Genomic DNA, 21,565 nt, shown 5'->3' with positions numbered 1-21,565 from the left:
ACCCGTTTTGCGGGTCCGGTGTCAAATCTTCGTGGCGTGGGACCACGGACGCTTAAAAAGCCGTTTTCGGCCTCTCAGTGTCGTCGCGGAACGCTTACAAATTGCCCCGTTTAAACGGAGGCAAGAAACAGGAGATTGAAACGAACCGTTTAGTCCTGAGTTTCGGAATTTTTGTGAATTAACGAAAATTAACGTTTCTCTGAGAATGAACGTAGTTCGCAGTAACCAGACAGAATTTGTTTGTTGTCGAAAAAGTTTCAGAATTGGATCGGACAAAATGTTATTTACTTCTTTTATATCTTTGACAAATCGACGATGAAAGAAAAGAGATAGAACTCGGAGAAGAAAGTTTCCTCGGAATTTTACAAACAATGAGATTTAATACGATTTCAGTTAGGTTTTGAATCGATGGCGATACGAGTTTTAGTGCGAAGATCTCCGTAACTTGAATAATTTTGACGCTGTTTTGAGTAACATTTTCTTTTCTAAACACTACCCTTTTGTTGATCGAACGTGATAAATTGATAAGAAGATGATTAATAAGAAGTTTCTGGAACGTGGAAAAGAAAGTTTTGCCGCGATCTCGTAGGAAATAAAATTCGATACGGTTCACGGTTGAAATGGTTAAAAATTGTTGCTAAAACAAGGCCGAGGTAGATCGGACTGGAATTTGCAAAATGAAAGTAGCTAAAATTTGATTCCAATACAGGTCATACAGAATTTGAAGAAACGTGAACGTCTCAAGCGAATTTCAAACTCTCGATAAGAATTGTTCGCCTTTCTAATCCGATCTAATGTCGTCGAATTTCGATATAAAAATTGACAGAAACGAAACAAGTGAAAGAGCGTGAAATTAAACGAAGTTTCCCGTACGTTCAAAAGAAAATGAAAAATGTCTCGATAGAAAGGATCCAGCTACATTTTCATTTGCCAAAAGTCATACGCTCATCTTGCATTCCGCGAAACGAGCGTAACTTTATGACCTGGACCAGCCGATTACCGCGAAACTTTATCGTTTTAATCTCCCGGGATCAACCGCTAGTTCAAATAAGATTACCGTCTTATCTGACCGCGTTAACAGAAACGTGAATGACAATAATATATGTACCAGTTGCTACAACACCTTTCCGACTCGCGTAATAGACAAACGCCAAGATAAAAGAAGTTTAATGTCGGTGTGACTCATTTTTGGAATTAGTTAGGCAGCAGTGTTTAGATTGTGTGGGTACCGTAACTGTGCAAATTGCAAACTCACGCGAGGCGTACAACATTCGTAGAACGTTTTTCTTCGATTGCCATGAAATACGGCAATACGCGATATTTATGTGTATCGAAAATTTCTAATAACATCGATAACACGTTTGAATGAAAAATATTTTAATTACTAACAATTTGTAAATATTTCTCTGGACGATATAGAGCATTTACAAGGAGGCGTGTTCAAATTTTCTCAAGCTATTCGCAAGGCTGTCATTGTAACAATATCATCGTGCGAAGTTACGTACTCGTGTACCTTTGTTCTTTAAAACAAACAAAATTCCGATCGCGGTGAGACGACAAAAGAAACGAAGGATATTTGCAAATTTTCCAATCCTTGTTCCTGTTCAGCCCACGGAAAGATCAGCGACTTTCTACTTTAAAATACCAATAAAATATTCTCTAGAGAACGAAAAAAAAAGAAGAAAGAAAGAAAAATGGAAAATGACGAGAAGACGGAAACGCGAATTTAATTTAAACCACAGAGGCACGAGCCTCTCGGTTTCTATCTCGTACAGTTACAACACACGAGTAGGGTAAAAAAACACGAGTTCCATTTTAAGCGACCACAAAACTGTTTTTCCGTCTCTTGCATGCTCGAAACGAGGAATCGTTGCCTTTCGACGTGGTTTAATCGCGAATTCTCGAGGATCGATGCGAGCTGTGTCACGGATACCGAAGAGAGAAAGAGAGAAAGAGAGCGGAATGAACGATCCACGGATAAATCAGACAGCCGTGTTTTCTTTTCCGTGACGGAAGGTAAGCTCGTATCCCCAAAACGCTCCACTTCCACTTAATTTCCACTCGAACGAATATTTCTCGTTTCTCTGTTATATACTCTCGATTTATTCAACCATATATCGTTATATCAGCGTACCGCTAACCGTGGAAATGTTTTGAAGGAACGATAGATCGAAGGAAGCGAAGATATTGCTCCGACTCTAATAAGGTCGCCTTTCAATTGGAAACTTCTGTAATTATGAAATTAAAAATTGATAGAGAAGATAAATCAGCTTCGCACGGATAGTTTCGCTTCTTGTGAACGTACGTGTAACGTAGTTTGCTTGTAACAAAAACGCAAGTGTGTAGATATAGAAAAATAAGAAGAAATTATTATTATGCCACTGACCAGTTAATTTGTCTTCCTCGATTAACAGATTAATTATTTTAACGAAAGAAGAAACAAATGATAATACCTAGACATATTTTAGAAGGTAATTTATGGAATCGATAAATGGAATTTAGAAATGGAATTTAGAATGGATAAGAATCCTTTTTTTTAATTTTGTATTGTTAAATTTCTTTCGCATCTTTTTCACGTCTTTTTATATTAGAAATTTCGATTTGTCGATCGCTGTAACGCGGAACTGCTCGCTTTCGATCATTTCCATCGCGTTAGTCTCCCTCTCTCCTTCTCTGTATCTTACGATGAAACTACCAGTGCGTTTTCGGAGCTGGTGATTTCCTCTTATCGCGCGATCGACGGCGTAACGCGCCTTCACCGATTCCAATTCCAAAGAACGTAACCGCTCGCTTCCTCGTCTCTCGAGGCTTTCCTGGTTCCTCACCAGCTAGCTATCCATCCTGTTCTTCTCTCGTAACATCAAACGATCTCTTTTAACATTAACATCGATACGCTCAAGTTCGATAAGCAAATTATACCGGAACAGCTTAATTAAGATACCGCGTCTCGATAGAGCAAGAAGCGACACAAGTTGCAATTTGAAAAAGAAAGCACGACGAGAGTGAAGAAACCGTTGAATGCTGATGTCTCAATGGATACTCCACTCTTTTCCTCGCGCGTATTCCGATCGCGTTTCCTTCAAATTAATTCTTTAGCTTATGGCTTTTTTCCTCTATTGTTGAAATTATACCGTCCAATAAAGGAGTAACTACATAGAAACATCGTACAATTTTCTATTAAAAATCGCTAAGACCAAAGACGCACGGCTAATTGGAACACGGTAAATCTAAAAATGAAATTAAAACAGAGGAACAAAATAATCTTGCGAAAGACAAAATTAACCATTTAACCTGTTTTACCTGCTACAGCTAAATTAATTACTTGGTTAATTACCACCTACGCAAATTAATGGGTGGAAACGTTGTAGCGTGTTCTTCGACGATCGATCGATTAGGTTGTAGCTGTAACTATCGACAAAGACGTCGACAAAGGCGTCGTTGTACGCTATGTACTATGACACTGCGTAAAACTGGCAAGATTTTCTCGCGAAAACATCAAAGCGTCGCGACGCGAGCAGCTCAGCGAGGATTACGAGGCACGAGCATCGTATCCGCCTTGGCGTTTTAACACACGTAAACATGTTCGAACGTATATAAACACATATGCAAGAGAAGCGTGTAACCGGCTATCTCGGCTGGCTGGCCGCCGGTTTCTCCCGCGCTAATTAGCAAAAGTTCGCCGTGCAATAAACGCGTCTAGTTTTACGTAACCCAGCTGGACAAACCTGGCGGATTGCGAGCGAGCGAGCGTACGATCTACGGAAATAAATGGCGATATAGCGTAGAGAAGAGGAAGAGAGACGAGTTACGTGTGCGTGTCTTGGTGAAGTTGCTACGACACAAGCGACGAGATAGAAACTGTGTTGAAACGAGACATTTTTTCTTACGTCTTTTTAATCTTCAAGATCGAACTTTTAACGATTTTGTTTTCCAATTCTTTCGTATAAATTTCAAAATTGATTTTCTACGCGGCGAAGATTGAAGGCAATTTTGGAATTTCTCCATTGTTTGTCAGTTTCAAGATTGGTTTTTTGGGAAGCACGGTTGTTCGAATTGTGGTGGTTCGAACTTTGAATTTCGAACAAAATTTTCAATAGAATTCTTAGTCGTTCAGATTCTAACGCGTGACTCGCAAAGTATGTGCGAACGACATTAGACACGAACCGAAGGGTTCACATTTTGTCACCTGGCGAACATTAAATCTTACATTTGCAATTTTACCTTGTAAATTAGAAAAACGCAATGAAATACCCGCTTGTCGAAATTCAGCCACCTTATAAATCCTAAATATCCGACTTTCCCAACTTTCGAGCCTTAAATGGTGAATTCCAGTTTTTTCATTCTCAAACGCTGCGCAAAATTCTCAACTATAGAAATTCCAAACGCTTTCCAGCCATCGAATTTCCAACTTTCAATCCGTCGAACGTTCAATCGTAGTAAAATCCGTCTTTCAAATCTCCGACTCTGCACAAGATTCAAATACTTTGAATTGCGATACTTGCAATATGCAATACTTGCAAATACTTTGCAAACTCCAAATTCCCAGACTTGTAGATCTCCGAATTGCCAACCTCCGACACTTTGAAACTCCGAAACTTGCAAATTCACCTTCCAATTACCAAGTTTCCAACAGCGTTCAACCCATGCGAATACAAATCTCCACACAAATACTCGAAAACCTTCGTGCGTATGTCAGCGATGAACGTGACTCAAGCAACTTTCAGCAACCTCCATCTTTCTGCAGACGATCGCGAGAGATAATTTTCGCGAGACCACGTAGAAGCACGGTTACTTTGGCGAATCGTCGAGTAGATAATATCCGCCAACAGCGAGCACAGCCTCTCTCTTCCTGAATCGGCGTGGCGCGTTGCCATGGGCTCTCGCTTTCCGGACAGCCTCACCTCTCCGTTCACTGACCATTTATGCTCGACTAATTTTACTGGAAACACACACACAAAACGCCTCTCGATCTAGAGGAACCGGTCAGAAGAGACCGCGAATCTCTTGCGACGCAGGTCGATTTCGAAAAGTTCTCGCTTTCGAAAATCGCGATTTGAATCGTTGCTCTCCCCTCCTCCTCTTCTTCCTCTGTTATACTTGTTTGGTTGTAACGCAGACAATTTTCTGCATTTTCCGTGCAGAACGAATTATTAAGCGACGGGCCACGCGTAACGATTCGAGTTCACCCGCTTGGTAAACACGTTGTTGGCCGGTTCGATCGAAGATCGGTGAAAATTCCGTTTCGTAAGGAGCCTCTTTTCTGTTTCGAAAGGGGAGATCGGCTCTGATTATGAGCTGGTTCCTCGTGAACACTCGCAGAGATGTTGCTTTTTTTTCGTCCTTTTCATTTATTTCGTTTTATTTTGTTCGCCTTCTTGGCTTCCTGTGAACACTTGCAGAGATATCGTCTCTCTCTTTCGTTTTTTCTTTTTTTTTTTATATATATTATTTTAGAAGGATTTTTAATGATTCATACGTCAGTGAATCTTAAGAAGGATATACGTACGTGTTCATAGATATATGTACATATATTATCGTTCATGATTGTTCGAACGATTTGGAAAGTCGATGCACGAATAATTAAAATTTCAGACACGTTCAGTCTTGTGAACATCTTGGTGAGATGTTGCTTTCTTTCGTTGGCTTTCCTTATTTGTTTTGTTTACTTCTTTTGCTTGATTCTGAACGCCTGCTGAGATGTTGTTCGTTCCGCTTCTTTCCTCTTCTGCCTTTATTTTATTTCACCCAATTTTCTATAGTTTCTTGGTTTCCTGGTTGGCCTTTTGAATATCTTCTTTTATTTTATCTTAGCAGCATTTTTAATGATTCATACTTCATTGAATGCTAAGAAGGATACGTTTTTATATGTGTATATTGTCGTTCATAATTATTCGAACGACTTCAAAAGTCGATGGATAATGCATGAATAATTGGAATTTAAGACACGTTCAATCTTCTGAACACTTGGTCAAATGGTTGCTTTCTTTCATTACCTTCTTTCATTTTATTTCACTTTATTTCATTACGGTTTTTAACGATTCGTACTTCACCGAATCCTAAGAGCAACGCGTTTATACACATCGATGCTCGCAATTATTCGAATTCAAAAGTCGATGGATATTGCTTGACTAACTGAAATTTAAGACACGTCCAAGTTCCGATCGATAATACGAGTCAAACAGTGTTCGTTGTGTTCCAACAAAGAATCTGATAATAACAAGAAACCCTTAGTTTTATCACAGAATTGACATTCGAGACAATATATGTTCAAAGATTTAACGTAAGATTGAAAGAAGCGAACATGCAGCTCGTCAACAGCAATTTCTTTCATATTTTCTTCGAACTTTCTTATTAGAAAGATACAATTCGGTCGAAAATGATTGGAATTTAATCGAATATCGATTTAAGAAGCTACGATTTTCACGTCCACTTTCTGCATCTGCCACGGGAAACTATACCCTGAAAATGGTTGATTTATCGTATCACGCGTTCAAACACGACCATATCATCGTAAACACAAGATGCAACGGAAAGAAAATAGGATCAAATATATCGACTAAAAGATCATGGTTTTTGTTTAAAACTGTACTGAAAAGAAGCGAAAATAATTTTCTAAATGATAATAATAATGACTAGTTATGATCGAGTAATCGAACGTAATAATAATATACAAGGAAGCTTGTTTATACGGAGCACAGGCGGTAATCACGCAACAATCGCTCGATTGTTGAACTGATGTTACTAAAAAAAGAAAATATCTGACTCGAATTACGAACCTGAGATTTATCTAATCAAATAGAGAGTCTTCGAAAGCGTTAAAATACTGGAAACTTTAGAATTAAACTAATATGAGCACGTCGGGTCTTTATCTTTTAGTGATACGAGTCCGACAATCGAGCGATTACCATGTTCAACGTATACAGGTTTTACAGGTGTACAGATACTTAATGATATCTGGCTAAGAAAATTCTTTTCTTCCTTTTGCTACATCTTTCGACAAGAACCATTTTCGTTTCATTTGTTAAGTTCACATATTTTATCCTCTACATTTTAACGTTTAACTATTCAATAATCGACGATACGCATAGAATTCCATCGTAGGGCAAAAGGATCTCTTCAGATTTCACGTCGACTACGATAAAATTGTCAATTTTTTTGAAATTATATCGTTGGAAAACAGTGCTCGTCCCAAATCTCGGCTATCTAAGCGTTGGACAAACGGGTGGAATTTCGGACAGACAGGCGAACAGAAAATTAAAGCAAATAAAAAGCGATTAACGATAAAAAAGAAAGGAAACGGCGGAAAAGAAATAGAAAAGAAAGGAAGGAAAACGGGGAAAAAATATGGTTCGGTGTCGGATCGTTAGAGCGAGCGGTCCGGACAATGATAATTAAAAGTAATTAAGAACCGTGAAATGAATTTCGCAACCGCACTATTGCGGAAAGAAAGATAGTTACGAGGCGATCGAGCTATCTCCGGCTGTTTCCTCCTTTTCACGAGATACACGGCTTCGTTCCGTCGCTTTTATCGGAAGCATTTCGGCCCCAGTCCAGACAAATAAATAATCCACGCTCGTTCAATAATTCATGTTGCCTGTTAACGTGTATGAAGAACAGGACGATCGTCTGTGAGCCACCATCCGATCGTTTTTCGGTCTTCATCCACGTTGCGTGTCACATCATTTATTTGATGAGTAACGAGCTGCTTTCAAAACTCGATTTTTCTCCGCCTTTCACGGCTGCTTATCCCTCCATGTGAATTTTATTCGGATGTTGCGTCGCGTTCGACAATCGAGGAATGTGAGCTTCGTATGATTTGTGAACTCTGTTTTTCTGGTTCCATGTAGAAGATGTGGAAGCGAGTTTTGTTCTTCTTCTGTTTTGAGTTAATTTCGTGTAAATCTCGAGAGAGAGAGAGAGAGAAGGAGACTTGAAGAAATCGAAGGAACTGGAGAGAAGGTTGAAGAGGATTTGCGTAAGAGATCGTGAGAAGTTGAACATTTTAAAAGATTTGGAAATCCTACATTTGGAGATCGTAAGGGACGAGAAAAATGCTTAAAAAGATGTGGGAACGCCTAGAAGTAGAATAAATGTAGCAGAAATCGTTTAAAAGATAAACTGAATTCTAAGAAATCCTGAAAAGTCCAACAAAAGCCTGAGAAGTAATAAAACAATTTATTGAATTGTACAAAATTCTATTAGGTTGTCCGGAAAGTTTCTTTCGTTTTATGAAGAAATAATACACGCACAACGTATTTTGTTTTATATTATTTTTTCGAATTACGTACGATCCATTTCGTTCTGTTGACATAAACACCGCGACATTTCACAGACTTCTTTTCACGTTTGTACGAAGGTGCACTGTTGTAAAAAGCGCGTTTGCGAAAGAAAGATACTTTTCGGACAGCCTGGTACAAACTCTGGAAACGCCTTAGAGGATCAGAGAAAATTCTCTCGAAATCTAAACAATCGGTAACAATCATCTCGATTAGAAAATCTTAGTGAATTATACAAATTTTCCCAGAATCTAAGGAATTGTTAAAATGTCCTGTTAAAAATTTCAAGTCCCGACAATCCCTCGATAAAATTTCCTTAGAATCCTTCGATATGGACTTCGCTAATTAATGAAAAAAAAAAAAAAAAAGAAAAGAAAAAAAAGACCAATGAAAGCTGGACGTTCGAGTTGATTCGCTGACTTCCTATTTGTGGTTCGCCGATAAATTGATTTAATGAACTATATCTTCCTGTTGGAGTGGCCAGATATGAATAAAGAGGAGCAAAAACTGCTGGTAGTATCGTTGGTATCGAATTCGCAATCTCCACTTCCCTGTTTTTCATTCCAGTCGCACTTTCACCGATTTCATCTTGGCGAACTTTACATCAAGCTTGACGCAGATTCACTGATAACGATCACTAGACGCATTATACCGATGTTGAGCAAAGTTTAAAGAAAAAATTGCGTGATGCCAAGCCAGTGAATACGAATGGATGCAATTAACATCTGGAATATTTACATGTGCTGGCTCCTTGATACATTTCAGTGAATGTCTAATTGAAACTTAGAGAAAAAAAAGAAAGAAAAAGGAAAGAAATTTACGGTAGTGCTGACTAATTGCGATTAAATTGAGAATAACAGAATTTTCAGTTGTTAATATTGTAGAAATGAAATATAGGATAAAGTAGTAAAGTAACAATTGGATTTTATTTTATTGTTGAGTCGAGGAAAGAGGCAGAATTTATCGCAGAAGTAAAATTCGCAATAAAATAAACCAATTTTCCGGTTGTTTATTAAAATTATTACTCGACTTTAGATCGTTGTTAATTGAATGCAAAATAACCAGGTAACTGTGAAAACGATGTAAGAGACAGAGAAGAAATATTCTGCTCGTTCTTTTATTGGAAAAATCAAAATTGTTAGATATAGTCATAGACTTGGCACGAAATGGACGATAATTGAAGAGATAAATGTGTTAAGTATCTAATAAAAACACGAGATTCGTGATATTTAAAGATCATATATTTGCTAGAAAAGAAATATGTAAGCTACATACGTCGTTGTACAATTTGCTGTACAACATTCAGCTCCAAAATGGAAAATTTATTCTTTGTGAATTTTCTTCTTTTGCAAATATATCGTTCGAACAAATAAGCTCTGTCTGTGGTTTAACTTTCGTCCCATGGACGAATAAACGGAATTGAATTTCCACTATAAGAAAAACGAAGAAATTTGAACTAACGAAATATCATTCGGTATTTCTTCATGCTCAAAATAGATTCCACGGATATAGCGTATATCGTAGATATTTGTTCACATATTTTGACATATATCAGATAGACGAAACTTTCTGATTCACCAGAATCATCAGGTGGATCCGATGGAAAATACGATAACGCATGGAAAGCGTACGGAAAATCAGGTTCAGCAGACGCTATAAGGAAGCGATATTTCTTTCGTAGCTATCTTTAATGGAAACTGAAAAAGCTTACGTAATGATTCGTTACAGAAGAACAACAAGGAGCTGTTCATCGCGATGGTTTTTACAACGTGGACTTTGTCGGTGAAACTTCCTTCGGATTCGGAAGAAAAGAAAGTTCCTCATCCAGATACGGGCACGATATTAAGCTAATCATTTATATTAGAAAAAAAAAAGAAAAGGTAGGATTCGGAAATAGATAAGAATAGAAAAATCATTTCCTATTTCATCGAGATTTTTATCTATTTCTCATTCAGGTTATTCAGGATATCGTATCGTTCGTTTGATTAAGATTTATTTCTGATGAACGTCTAACGAGATACTTCTTTTATTCATTTGGCATTTTATTTTATTTGATTTTTGGAGTTTGAAGACTTCGATTGATACAAAATTGTTGAACCTTCGAAACTTCGTACCGCGTCGTCCTCTTAAGAAAAGAAATAAAGTTAATAAATATCGTCTCAACATTTACATATATTTTCTAATCTAATAGAATATTTCTCATCTATCAGTTATTAAAAATCTTTTAACGAACATCCACTCATCCTCTCCAATTTTACCAAACTTTATTTCAACCTTATAACGCGAACAAAATTTTTAACTGAAAAATGTTCCACATCGACGTTGAATTTGTCAAAGAACGTGTTAAGTTCTTTTCAATTTTATTCGTACGCTTAAGAAAAGAAATAAAATTAGCAAAAGTTCTATCTGATTTCACCAACATTCGCATACGTATTTTCAAATCTATAATACGATATTTCTCATATATACGCTTTATTTAAAATCTTCAACGACGAACCTGCGTCCGATTTTGCCAAGATTTATTTCAACCTTACAACGCAAACAACATTTTCTTTATTTAAAAATGTTTAATATAGACGTTGAGTAATTCCCTTCATAAATTCATAAATTCTCAATTTTACCGCCATTTACTTTCCAGTCCGCAATGATACGTCTTATTCAACGACTTGAACAAGCCGTGAATTTTTGTTTGCTTTTGCCGTAGCATTTAAGTGAGCGTTAACTTTCGACAATTTGTATTCGTAAAGGTATCAATTAGCGTGTTTAAGGACGATGATCGGAAGTCGAGGAGTGAGCACGTGCAAAATCCTACCTGCACCAGCTGCCACATTCCAATAACAACAGATACCTGATCACGAGGATTTTGAACAGGTTTTGGCAAGCGACATTTAACACGGGTCAGGAACCACATCGTGCATTCTGCTCGATCGTGTTCAATGATTAATTGGCGAAGAAACACATGTCGAATGCATCGACGTCGTTCGAACAACGCTCATCTCAATTTCAATTGTGCACACGTGTTTTTACCGTTTTCTACATACTTGGAAAATATTTAACGTATATATCGTAGTACAATTTTCCGACTGTTGCAACTCGTGAAAATAATTTCTACAATTTCGATCTTTTTCTTCACCTTCCAGTGGTTTCCTGTGTAACGCAAAGATCTTCGTCTTTTACTTCATCGCCGACAGTTTTGCATTCTGTGACGACAGAAAATTAATTGCGGATAATAAACACGAATTGCACGGAAATTGAACGATCTTCCGATCGGAAAAGGAAACTGTCTGCTCTACAAAAATTGTAACGTGGCAAATTTCATCAGGAAGACGCAACGACGTGACGGAATGTTTAAAAGAACCTTCCTTTTATAAAAATTCTCACGTTGAAAATATCGTCGCGAGGTGGTGAACTTGGGAAATGTTTCGTTCCTTTTGTTTAGAGAATAAAACTAGCTACAGAGATTTATTGTAACGCGAAGACGTTACGTTTTCTGTTTTCTTTCTTTTTAGCGGAAAACGACTCTGACGCGTAGGAAACGTTGCAAATTTCGTGGTGAGGTTGTAAGTTTTTTTTTAAACGCGACGACATTTCTCGAGAAGAAAAATAGGCCGAAAAAGTCTATTACAAGATGAGCACGTTATGTGAAGAGAAAATGGAACTGGCGTGTTTCGTAAGAGTGCACAGCCGGGGTTACGATGCGACATGTTCATCTTGGAAGAAAACTAGAGCTATTAAACGAGTCTTGCTACACCCAACGCCATAAATCCCATAAAGCTTCCGTCTAGCTGAACGTTATAGCGTCCGCTATTTCTTTCGTCCAGTTGGACTTCCAGTTTTAGGTGGAAACGCCATTCGACTATAAAGAAACTTCATAGCCATGGGATCTTGTTGATGACACCGTGAAAATGTCTGATCACAGCAGCAGATACGACCAGTATCCGCGGTTACGTGACTACTGGTACTGGCCTGTGAGAGGTGTTCGTATTCAAAACGCGCCTCAACGCTGCCTCTGCGCTTCAGTTTCATACTCTATCGTCAATCCGAGCGACATTTTAACCAAATTTCCAATTCCTTAGCTTTCCGCCTCGAAACGTGGCAATAAAATCAATTTTTGCCACGCGTGCAATTTATCAGCGTAACTTTACGTGCTAAAGACATTGGCTTGGCAACTAAGTGACTGCGGATTTTGTCATTAGATGGTATTGACTTAGTTTCCAATCCAAACAGATGAACAAGATTTTATGTAACTTTGTAAGGGGAGGGAAAAGTATTATTTTGATTTCGTTAGTCGAATCTCTCAATTTTTCGAGATATGAACTTTACTTTTTTTTTTTTAGATTAAATTATTTATTATAATTTAATTATTTAATTGAATAATTTAATTACTAGATCGATTAAATTATTCAATTAAAAGGAAGCAATTTCTTTTAAATCGAGAAACGTAATTGTTTTATTCTTAGGAAATCAACAGGAAAAGATTGTGCGACGTTTTACAAAGGAAGCAGATATTGTTCAGATATTTTATAGATCGGCTATAGATGTGTGTAATGGATAAATCAGTTGGCGTCGATGTATGTGTACGCGTGTGTACAAGTATTATCTCGAACTGTTACCTGTTTCGACTTCCACAATTACGTATCGGATTAGGCGTGGTCTGGGTGTGCTTTGTCCGCTGCATCAGTCACTTTCGATCGAGTAAAGTGCGTCTTTAAACGGAATTTGCATTCTCGTCGTTGAATTATTTCTTAATTTATAATTATTATTTATAATTCATTAATATTTCGGTAGTAAAAATACGCGGCGGAGGTAAACAAAAATTGGTAGCGTTCACGGTGATGTTATTACGATGTGAATGAACGTTCCGTTAGAAAGCAGATCGAAAGGTTTGAAGGTTTAGGTTCAAAGAGACTTCAACTTACGCGATCGCAAGCGGAGTGACGATCAATGCGGCTTTTGAAAATGCGAATTCAATCGAAGAAAATGCCAGATACGCGGCAAGCTGACTTGCCAATATGTCACACGTATCGCGTAAATACTTTGCTTTATTTTATTTCACACGACTTATTATCTCAGCGCGGAATGAAATCGTGACAGGATCGTTTCATCTTTGTTTAACTTATTTTTATCTTCGTTTCATTTCGGATAGGAATTGTGTTAAATTCGCGGCACAGGTAAATTATTTTTTGAATTTCGCACGATTCTTTGTATCTTGTGAATCGTGGATCGTAATTTAGTCGAGTGTAAGCTGATATTTTTAAATCGGAAGTCGGCACAGAAAAATCTGCGAGACAACAGGTCAAGGTATTGAGTGACGTTTATGCAAAACGCGTTGTTGACACAAACGAGACGAACGACATTGCGATAGGGTCGTAATCGTGATACGGCAAAAGAACGAGACTGAGATGGTGAATCGTGTGGCACGCGTAATCTCTGTAACGCTACACTTCTCTATTATCTGCACACTACCTGCGTTTTATCCGCGTTACATCCTGTATATATGTTATTACATTCGTACGAAGTATGTGTACACAGGATGTTCGTGATACATCCGCGTTGGAAACAACCGTGCGATTTAAAGAATCGAGTTCTCCTCCGATGTTCGGAACGAAATAAAACTTTTATTTGATCGTCCAATTCGCAGACAGTTTGCTTTGACTTTGTACTATAATTTCGTTTCGATTAAAATTTGGATAAAAATCATTTATCGAATTAAGGTAATTAAGGAAACATATCGTTGCATGGTATTGTAAAATTGGATCGATTAACGAGGAACATTGTAAACTCGAGGTGCGACGACTCGAGAAGAATATCACACAGGGATTGTCAAAATGATATTTAAAGTATAATAAATTCGAGCGAAGATTTCAATACAAAGCAATTCTCGACGTTTATATCGGATACGTACAACTTCTCTTAATAAAACTGCACAAAATTACGATGCGGAAGAATGAAACGCGAATATCTGAATGTACTTTGAAAGAAGTTGCTTTATACTCGCCATATTCGTATGTGAAATTAATTCTATTAGTATTTCGTATCGCACAAGATTATCTAAAAAAAACATCTAATTTTCCAATTCAACGAAATACGATATATTAGATACATTACGTATATTATATTATTACATGTACATCAGGTTGTCCGAAAAGTTTCTTTCGTTTTATAAGAAAATAATAGACAATGTTTTTTGTTGTATATTAGTTTATTGAATTATGCACGAACATAATAGTAGAAAATTCAATAATTCAATAAAATAATATAAAAGAGAAATTGTTGTTGATCTATTATCACCTTATGAAACGAAAGAAACTTTTCGGACCACCTAATACTACAAAAATATATTTACTAATTAACTGTAATGTAATTAATAATTACACAAAAATTGACCAAAATCATGTTTTCTGCCCTGAAGAATAAGAATAAGCCTATTCTTATATAACGACCAGTAAAAAAATTCAAAGAGTTTCTCCATACTTGTGGAATCTATATCAGAATAAGATTAAAACTATTCGATTTTCGATCTAATCAAGATCAAATAAGATAAATGAAACGAACAATTCTTTGTTTTGAAATAAAACTTCGTGAAACTACGTTTCCTATCCAGAACAGTAGAACGCGCGAATCTTTTATTTACGAATTACCTTATAATGCAATATCTTCTGATACAGAGAATTACGACTGATCACTGCGACGACCACGCCAACTGCTCGTTCAGCAGCGTTATTTTTATTCTCTTCCTGCAACAATCTCGTTCAGTGAGATCAGCAGTCTCGAAGACATCCTATACACGAGCGAGCAGATCGAGCGATAAGACGAACAATCGCGAGATGGGACACCTCGTATCCTTTTGTCGCTAACACCACGATGTACGTATCTTTCGCAAGAACAACGTGTCTATATTGTTTCGATGTGTTATCATTTAACACGGCGGTACACGCGTGCACACATCATCGCCAGGTACACACAGTGTCACACGTTGCCACGTGCTGAAATACTCAGCTGTTGAGTTTGCATACGCGTATATCCGATTCCTCTTGCATTTAGCCTTCTGTTCTTTCTTTTCGTCTTTTTCTTTCTCACTTCCCTGTCTTTTCTAATCTACCACGTTCGAGACTTCAGCGTAACTTTACAAAACTTCTTTGATCGATACGCACCTCGTGGTACTTTTGAAGATTATTATATATTATACAGGGTGGTTGGTAACTGGTGGTACAAGCGGAAAGGGGGCGATTCTACGCGAAAAAAGAAGTCGAAAATATAGAATAAAAATTTTTTTTTTAATTTTTCCATCGAGACAACGATCTACAGTGAGATCCGTTATAACGAGACGCGATAAAGTGCACGCGTACCGAGCGAAAATTCAAAGTCGATTTTCTCGAAAACAAAGCCTCAAACGAAAAAATTTTTATTCTATATTTTCGACTTCTTTTTTCGCGTAGAATCACCCCCTTTCCGCTTGTACCACCAGTTACCAACCACCCTGTATATTATTATATTCTTTCCTTCCTGTCAATTTCCGACAGTTTTCTTGGGTTTTCTTTGACTTTGGTTATTTCTTTTTTTTTTTCGGCTTTGGTACTGGTAGTTATTAATTGGATTCGGGCGAAATTACGTTAGAGAATATGTTTGATGATGATTACTCGTCATTTAACGCGTTTAATTTCGTTGTTATTATACAGTAGGCATATGTAATTGATTCAATGGATTTTTGGTGTCGAATACTATTGAAGTGTTAGGCTGTCCGAAAAGTGTTTTTCTTTTACAGACACGTTTCTTACAACGATGCATCTTTGTATAAACGTGACACCTAATCTGTCGAACGTTGTGATCTTTATTTTGATAGAACAAAATGGATCCTACGTAATTCGATAAAATAATGTAAAACGAAAAACGTCGTGCATCCATTGATTCTTTATAAAACGAAAGAAATTTTTCGGACGACCTAATATATATCTGATATACTATTAATCTGATGGTTGTGATCGAAGGAAAAGGGAAGAGAGAAAAGAAAATTATAACGAAATTTCTTTAATTTCTCACTTTACTCGATTTTCCTTTCGACGGAGGAAAAAAGGAAAAGCGAAGAAGACCATCGAACGCTACATTTCTTCTAAAATTGACTCAACACAAATATTTTCCGGCCTAAACCGATTTTCCCTAATCTTTCTTTGCACTCGATCTTTCCTAAAAATATACAGACAAAAGCATACAGCTAAAGGAGAAAGAGAGAAAACGGGATATAATCGTGAAACATGGTATTTACCAAAGAAAAATCACTGAATCCTATGCAAACTATATGCAAATTGAAATTGTAAGCGTGTAAAAATTTGAAAATTCTTGAAAATATCATACCATCGGTTTCGTAATTGACAAAGTTACGACTAGAGTACGGATATTTATGCAAATTCATATTTTTGTGCCGACAATGTTACTTTCGTAAACGCGATGGAATAAATGGAATCTGAAGAGACAGTCGTCCTACTCGTTAAACATCACAAGTATTATACTTTGATTGTTTTATATATTTTTGCATATCGTGTACATTACGCGTATTTCCATATCTTCAAATTTCCCACGAATATGAAAATTCACAGTCTAATCGTAATTTCCTTTATTTTTCATCTGTGTTCGTGAATTCAAGAAACGTAATTGATTTATTACAATAGCAAAGCGCGGCACACGTTATTGTATTTTATGAAAAATGACCATCATTAGGACCATCATCGTTAGGAGTCGCTAATTAGATTTGTACAACAACGAAACGCATTGTTTTACGAAAAGCGGCAATCGACTGATTTAGACCATTAGAAATCTCCCCCGTGTAATTAAACATTTCGTAAGGATACGCAGATTACATCGTTCTATGAAAAATAGCAATGGACCGACACACGTCTAAACTTCCTTAACGAAACACAGATTAACATTACTTTACCAGAAAGTATCAACTAAATCTCAAACGCAATTAAATTTCTATAATAACAAAACGCCTTCAAACTTTCTGTAAAAACAAAATCATTCTACGAAACACACCAATGGTCTTCTGACTTGGCAGTCTCAAAGTAAAGATAATTAAACCTCTCTAACAAAAACACAGATTCGCATTACATTTTGTAAAAAAAACAGCGATGGACTTGACCAACGTCATGACGAATTTCGACTCTGCCTATAGAAGAAACATAATGGAAAAATAGAAGAAACAACGTTTCTTGCGATCCCTTGGAGTTCCACGAGCGTCCAGCGGTATCCGCGCGTGTAACGGGACGTTTTTACACAATGGTAGTACGTTGTTGCTCGTGTAGAGGAGAGGAGGCGAAAACAGCGAGGGACAAGAGGGGTCAGAGGGTTAGGAAAAGCCGATTCAGAATCACCGAGCACGTTGTTAATGTAGATTGGCCGATTGCGGGGTCGATGAATCACGTGGTTTCCGGGCTGCGTGTCCGCACGCATATCGAGGCACGCGTTGACAGAACGCGGCTCTCGTGACTCATGTATTGCTCAGGATCCTGAATCTTCCAGCTGCGATTTGCACAAACAATCCCGGGACGAAATTTGTCTACCGTTGTTTTCTTTTTCCCGAACCGTTCGTCGTTAGGGCAACGATCACCCTCGTTTGATTCACGATATTTTCTTCACGATTATACAAGAAATTGAAAGATTCGATGAAATGCTCGGAGAATGTGTTTACTTTGTAACACATAGTCGAGTAATTTATTTTTTACTGTATTAGGTATTATTCATCGAATACAATGCAACAGTATTATGTTAGATACGAAAGCATTCCATTTATAAAGATACACTTCGACCATGAATTTTCATTATATTCAACAGATATCTATAAATATATTTTATATGTAACTCGTGCAACGCGCTCGTTTATAGACGAGAGAAATTCCATTTTTCCGTAGAGAAGGAAATTCAAGAAATTCTCTCATAGTGCGAGCCAATTCCTTCCAAATAATTCCCAAAAATTCTGCGACTATTCCAATGAATAAAAGAGGAAACAGTAATCGTTTGGAAAGTCGACTGCTAAATACTCTTCGGTCTAAAAGGACCGCGCTCTAATTAAAAATATTTCCAAGTTATACTTCGACTTATTCTCTGTATTAAGTTATTTAGTTGCCTGCAATTGCCTGTGCCGAATTGAAATTCTAATGTAAAATATTCTCAGGTCTCCGAATTATATTCAGAATTGTCTCGTAAGTAATAACAAAAATTTCCCAATGGACGAACCTTTGGATCGGAGGACCAAACGAGCGATACGTCGATAGTCCAGAGAAACGTGTCAAAAGTCGATGGAAAGATTTTGGTCACTTTGGACGCTGGTGGGAAATTGTTTCCGTGTGTCAGGATATCTGAAATCGATCGACGCTGTTATAAACGTCGAGGAAAAGCTACGAGCAAGAAGATTGTCGATTGATAATGTTGCTGGTGCGCGCGCGCGCGCACGTAGTTATCAGCATCAAGTACGAGCGTCTTCGTAAACGATAAACAGAAATGGCTACAGTATAAACACGATGCGCCTTGGATACATAGTTTGATATTTAATTTTTTATTTCGTCCGCCACTCTTCCCCGCTTCATCAATGAACCGCCGCGTAAAACGATCATCGATAAAAATGTGCTCGAGAAATGAAACGAGTGTCGAACGCGTGACTCGATAGAGCAGAACACGTATTTCGTTTCTAATTTTTTCGAAAAGTCAACAGAGAAGTTACGAGATTGTTTGATTTCGATTTATCTGATCGATTCAGTGGAATTTTAACGGGAAAAGAAAATTGTACGCCTCGTACGGTAGATCGCGCGTATATTCAAATGAAAAACAAATATTATCTCTTCTGGATTGTTATCGAGAAATATTCTGATGGAATATAATCGAAGTTTGAAGTCGATTCAATTCTCTGCTCTAGGTATTCATTTTCTTTTTATCGATTCATTCTGTAGAAAATAATAAAACGAAGAATTTCTATCGTAGAATAATTAAATGCCATTCTGGAATCCTCGAAAACCATAGGTTTTCGAACAATGAATTTTTGAAAATGCGGATCCTCTCGCAATTAAAGGGCTAACCAGATCGAGCAGCTGCGAAATTGTTTATCGATAGAATTTGTAACGAACTTTAGACTCGATGGATTTATTTGCTGCTGATGGTTTTCGATCGATCTTTGAGCAAACTGTGACGAACCTTGGCAATGATAGACCTTCTCGAACGTTATCTTTACTTGGGAACGTGTTGAGAAGACGCAGATAATAATTCAAAGCGCCGACTATGCGTTGAGATTTCAAAATGTGTACTTGTGTTGCATGATCCGAGCGTTAATTCATATTCGTAATCATATTCGATGCATTCATATTTAATTCATATCCAATTGATATTCAATTCATAGTCATGATCATGTTCAATGGTGTTCCGAGCAGAAATTTCCAATTCGTCGGTGAATCGTATTTCAGATACAAGTATCATCTAAGTATGCAGAATGAGGTGTAAACGAATAATGAATACGTAGTAGACAGGACGCGCGACATAACGAAACGATACTGATTCTTAACGAAGCCCCAAACATTTTTTACAATCTGTCACACAGGTACTACGTATGTATACTTACACACGCGCATCAACACGATACAATGGCCGTTGTTATTATTATCTTCGCTATCGATATCACGCGACGAATCAATCCTAACGTAATTACATAATTCATTAACACAATGATCCAACAGCACAATTACAGTGACGTTTAGCATATAATAAGATAAACACGTTATTCCTGAAATAGCTACGTACGCACACTGGCAATAACGTCGAAACAAAATTAATTTAATTAATTAATTGCCCAGCCAGTCGTATTCTGCACCGATAAACACGCATCGCGTTTTCGTATTTCTAAAGGCACTTGCTTTCTTTCGGCTTCCATCTCGCTTCTTATCGGACTATAAAAGCGCAAGATCGCAATTACAGCGTTAGAATTACAGACGATATATCGTTACATAGGCAAGAAACGATCGCGTTGAAAATAAGGTCGTGCATTTTTCAACGGTTATAGGAGATTGTACGTGAAGGGGTTAACAGCGTGAATAAAATAGAAAGGAGGAAAAACAGGGACAAATTGTGGGAGAATTTTTTCGAAGGAAGACAAAAATCAGACTCAGAATGAACGTCACTCACCCATGGTATCTTCGGTCGTCTCGCGAAGCTAACCTTTCCACCAGGTAACGAGGAAGAATCTCCGACGCCTCATACAACCGATCGTTCTCTGTTTGCCAATCGAATCAGCGGATCGATCGATTGCGCAGTTACTCGAACGGAATCGGCTCGCGTCTCTGCAACCAAAACAATTCCAACTGTGTCTCGCTGTCCTACTAATTCAGGTAATGAGACGGTAAACTGTATAAATGCCATTGTAAATATCGTTTCATAGTGGCAGTCGTTAATAACTCAATTTCGTGGTTCGTGTGAAATGAGTAAATAAAAAAAAAAAAAAAAAAAAAAAAAGAGAAGAAGAGAGATAAAAGAGACGTAAATGGCAGGAAGGAATAATTTCAATAGTATTAAACAACATGCGTCTGTTTGTTAATCGAACGAATCGGATTTTCGTTACTCGGTATCTTTATAGATTTAAAGAAGAGATATTGAATTATTTAAATCGAGGACTATTGACACTGTGTTATCTTCTCGTATTAAAATACAAACTCACGATTTTTATCATTTTCTCTGCGTTATTATTATGCTATTATATATCTGATAATACTATCAGTATATTTTATTGCTCCTATGGAGATAAATATATCGTTATACTACCCTGTTATTTCGAAATTAATTATTAACACGATATAACGTAAATGTATTTCTATTATTATATTCTTAAATATATCAGATCGTCCGAGAAGTGTCTTTCCTTTACAGACACGTCTTTTACAACGACTCACTTTTATACAAACACGAAAACTAATCCATCGAACGTTGTGATCTTTAGTTTGATAGAAGAAAATAGATAAAATAATATAAAACGGAAAATGTTGTGCATCCGCTATTTCCTTACAAAACCAAAGAAACTTTTCGGACGACCTAATATATCCACAAGTTATCAATAATTTCTACTATTCACGGAACAGCCAATTTCGATAAATTATCGCGATATTCACGCGTCAGGAAATTAATAACAAATTACGTATATCCATAATAAAAAAAATAAATTACCCTACGTGACGTTAATCGCTACTTCGCGCAAACAAAATAATTCCTAATCTTCGTTGTACTTACGTCGTTTACCCTTTCGACGTTATGTGCTCACT

At 37.2% G+C, this 21,565-nt stretch overlaps 1 protein-coding gene across 1 annotated transcript in view; it reads right to left on the bottom strand.

Moving 5' to 3' along the window:
- LOC138179897 (zinc finger protein pebbled) overlaps window positions 1-20,569 on the bottom strand; it is a 108,218-nt gene extending 87,649 nt beyond the window's left edge. The window contains exon 1 of the mRNA XM_069113147.1: window positions 20,439-20,569. Coding sequence (XP_068969248.1) covers window positions 20,439-20,442 — 4 coding nt within the window. The 5' untranslated portion in view covers window positions 20,443-20,569. The remainder of the gene's footprint in view (window positions 1-20,438) is intronic.
- Window positions 20,570-21,565: the final 996 nt, after the last annotated feature.

The sequence above is a fragment of the Bombus flavifrons genome, chromosome 5 (genome assembly GCF_040668555.2).
Source record: "Bombus flavifrons isolate JBK064 chromosome 5, iyBomFlav1_principal, whole genome shotgun sequence".
NCBI lineage: Eukaryota > Metazoa > Arthropoda > Insecta > Hymenoptera > Apidae > Bombus > Bombus flavifrons.
Note: the sequence above shows the minus strand (reverse complement) of the source record. Positions and strands in the feature narration are given on the sequence as shown.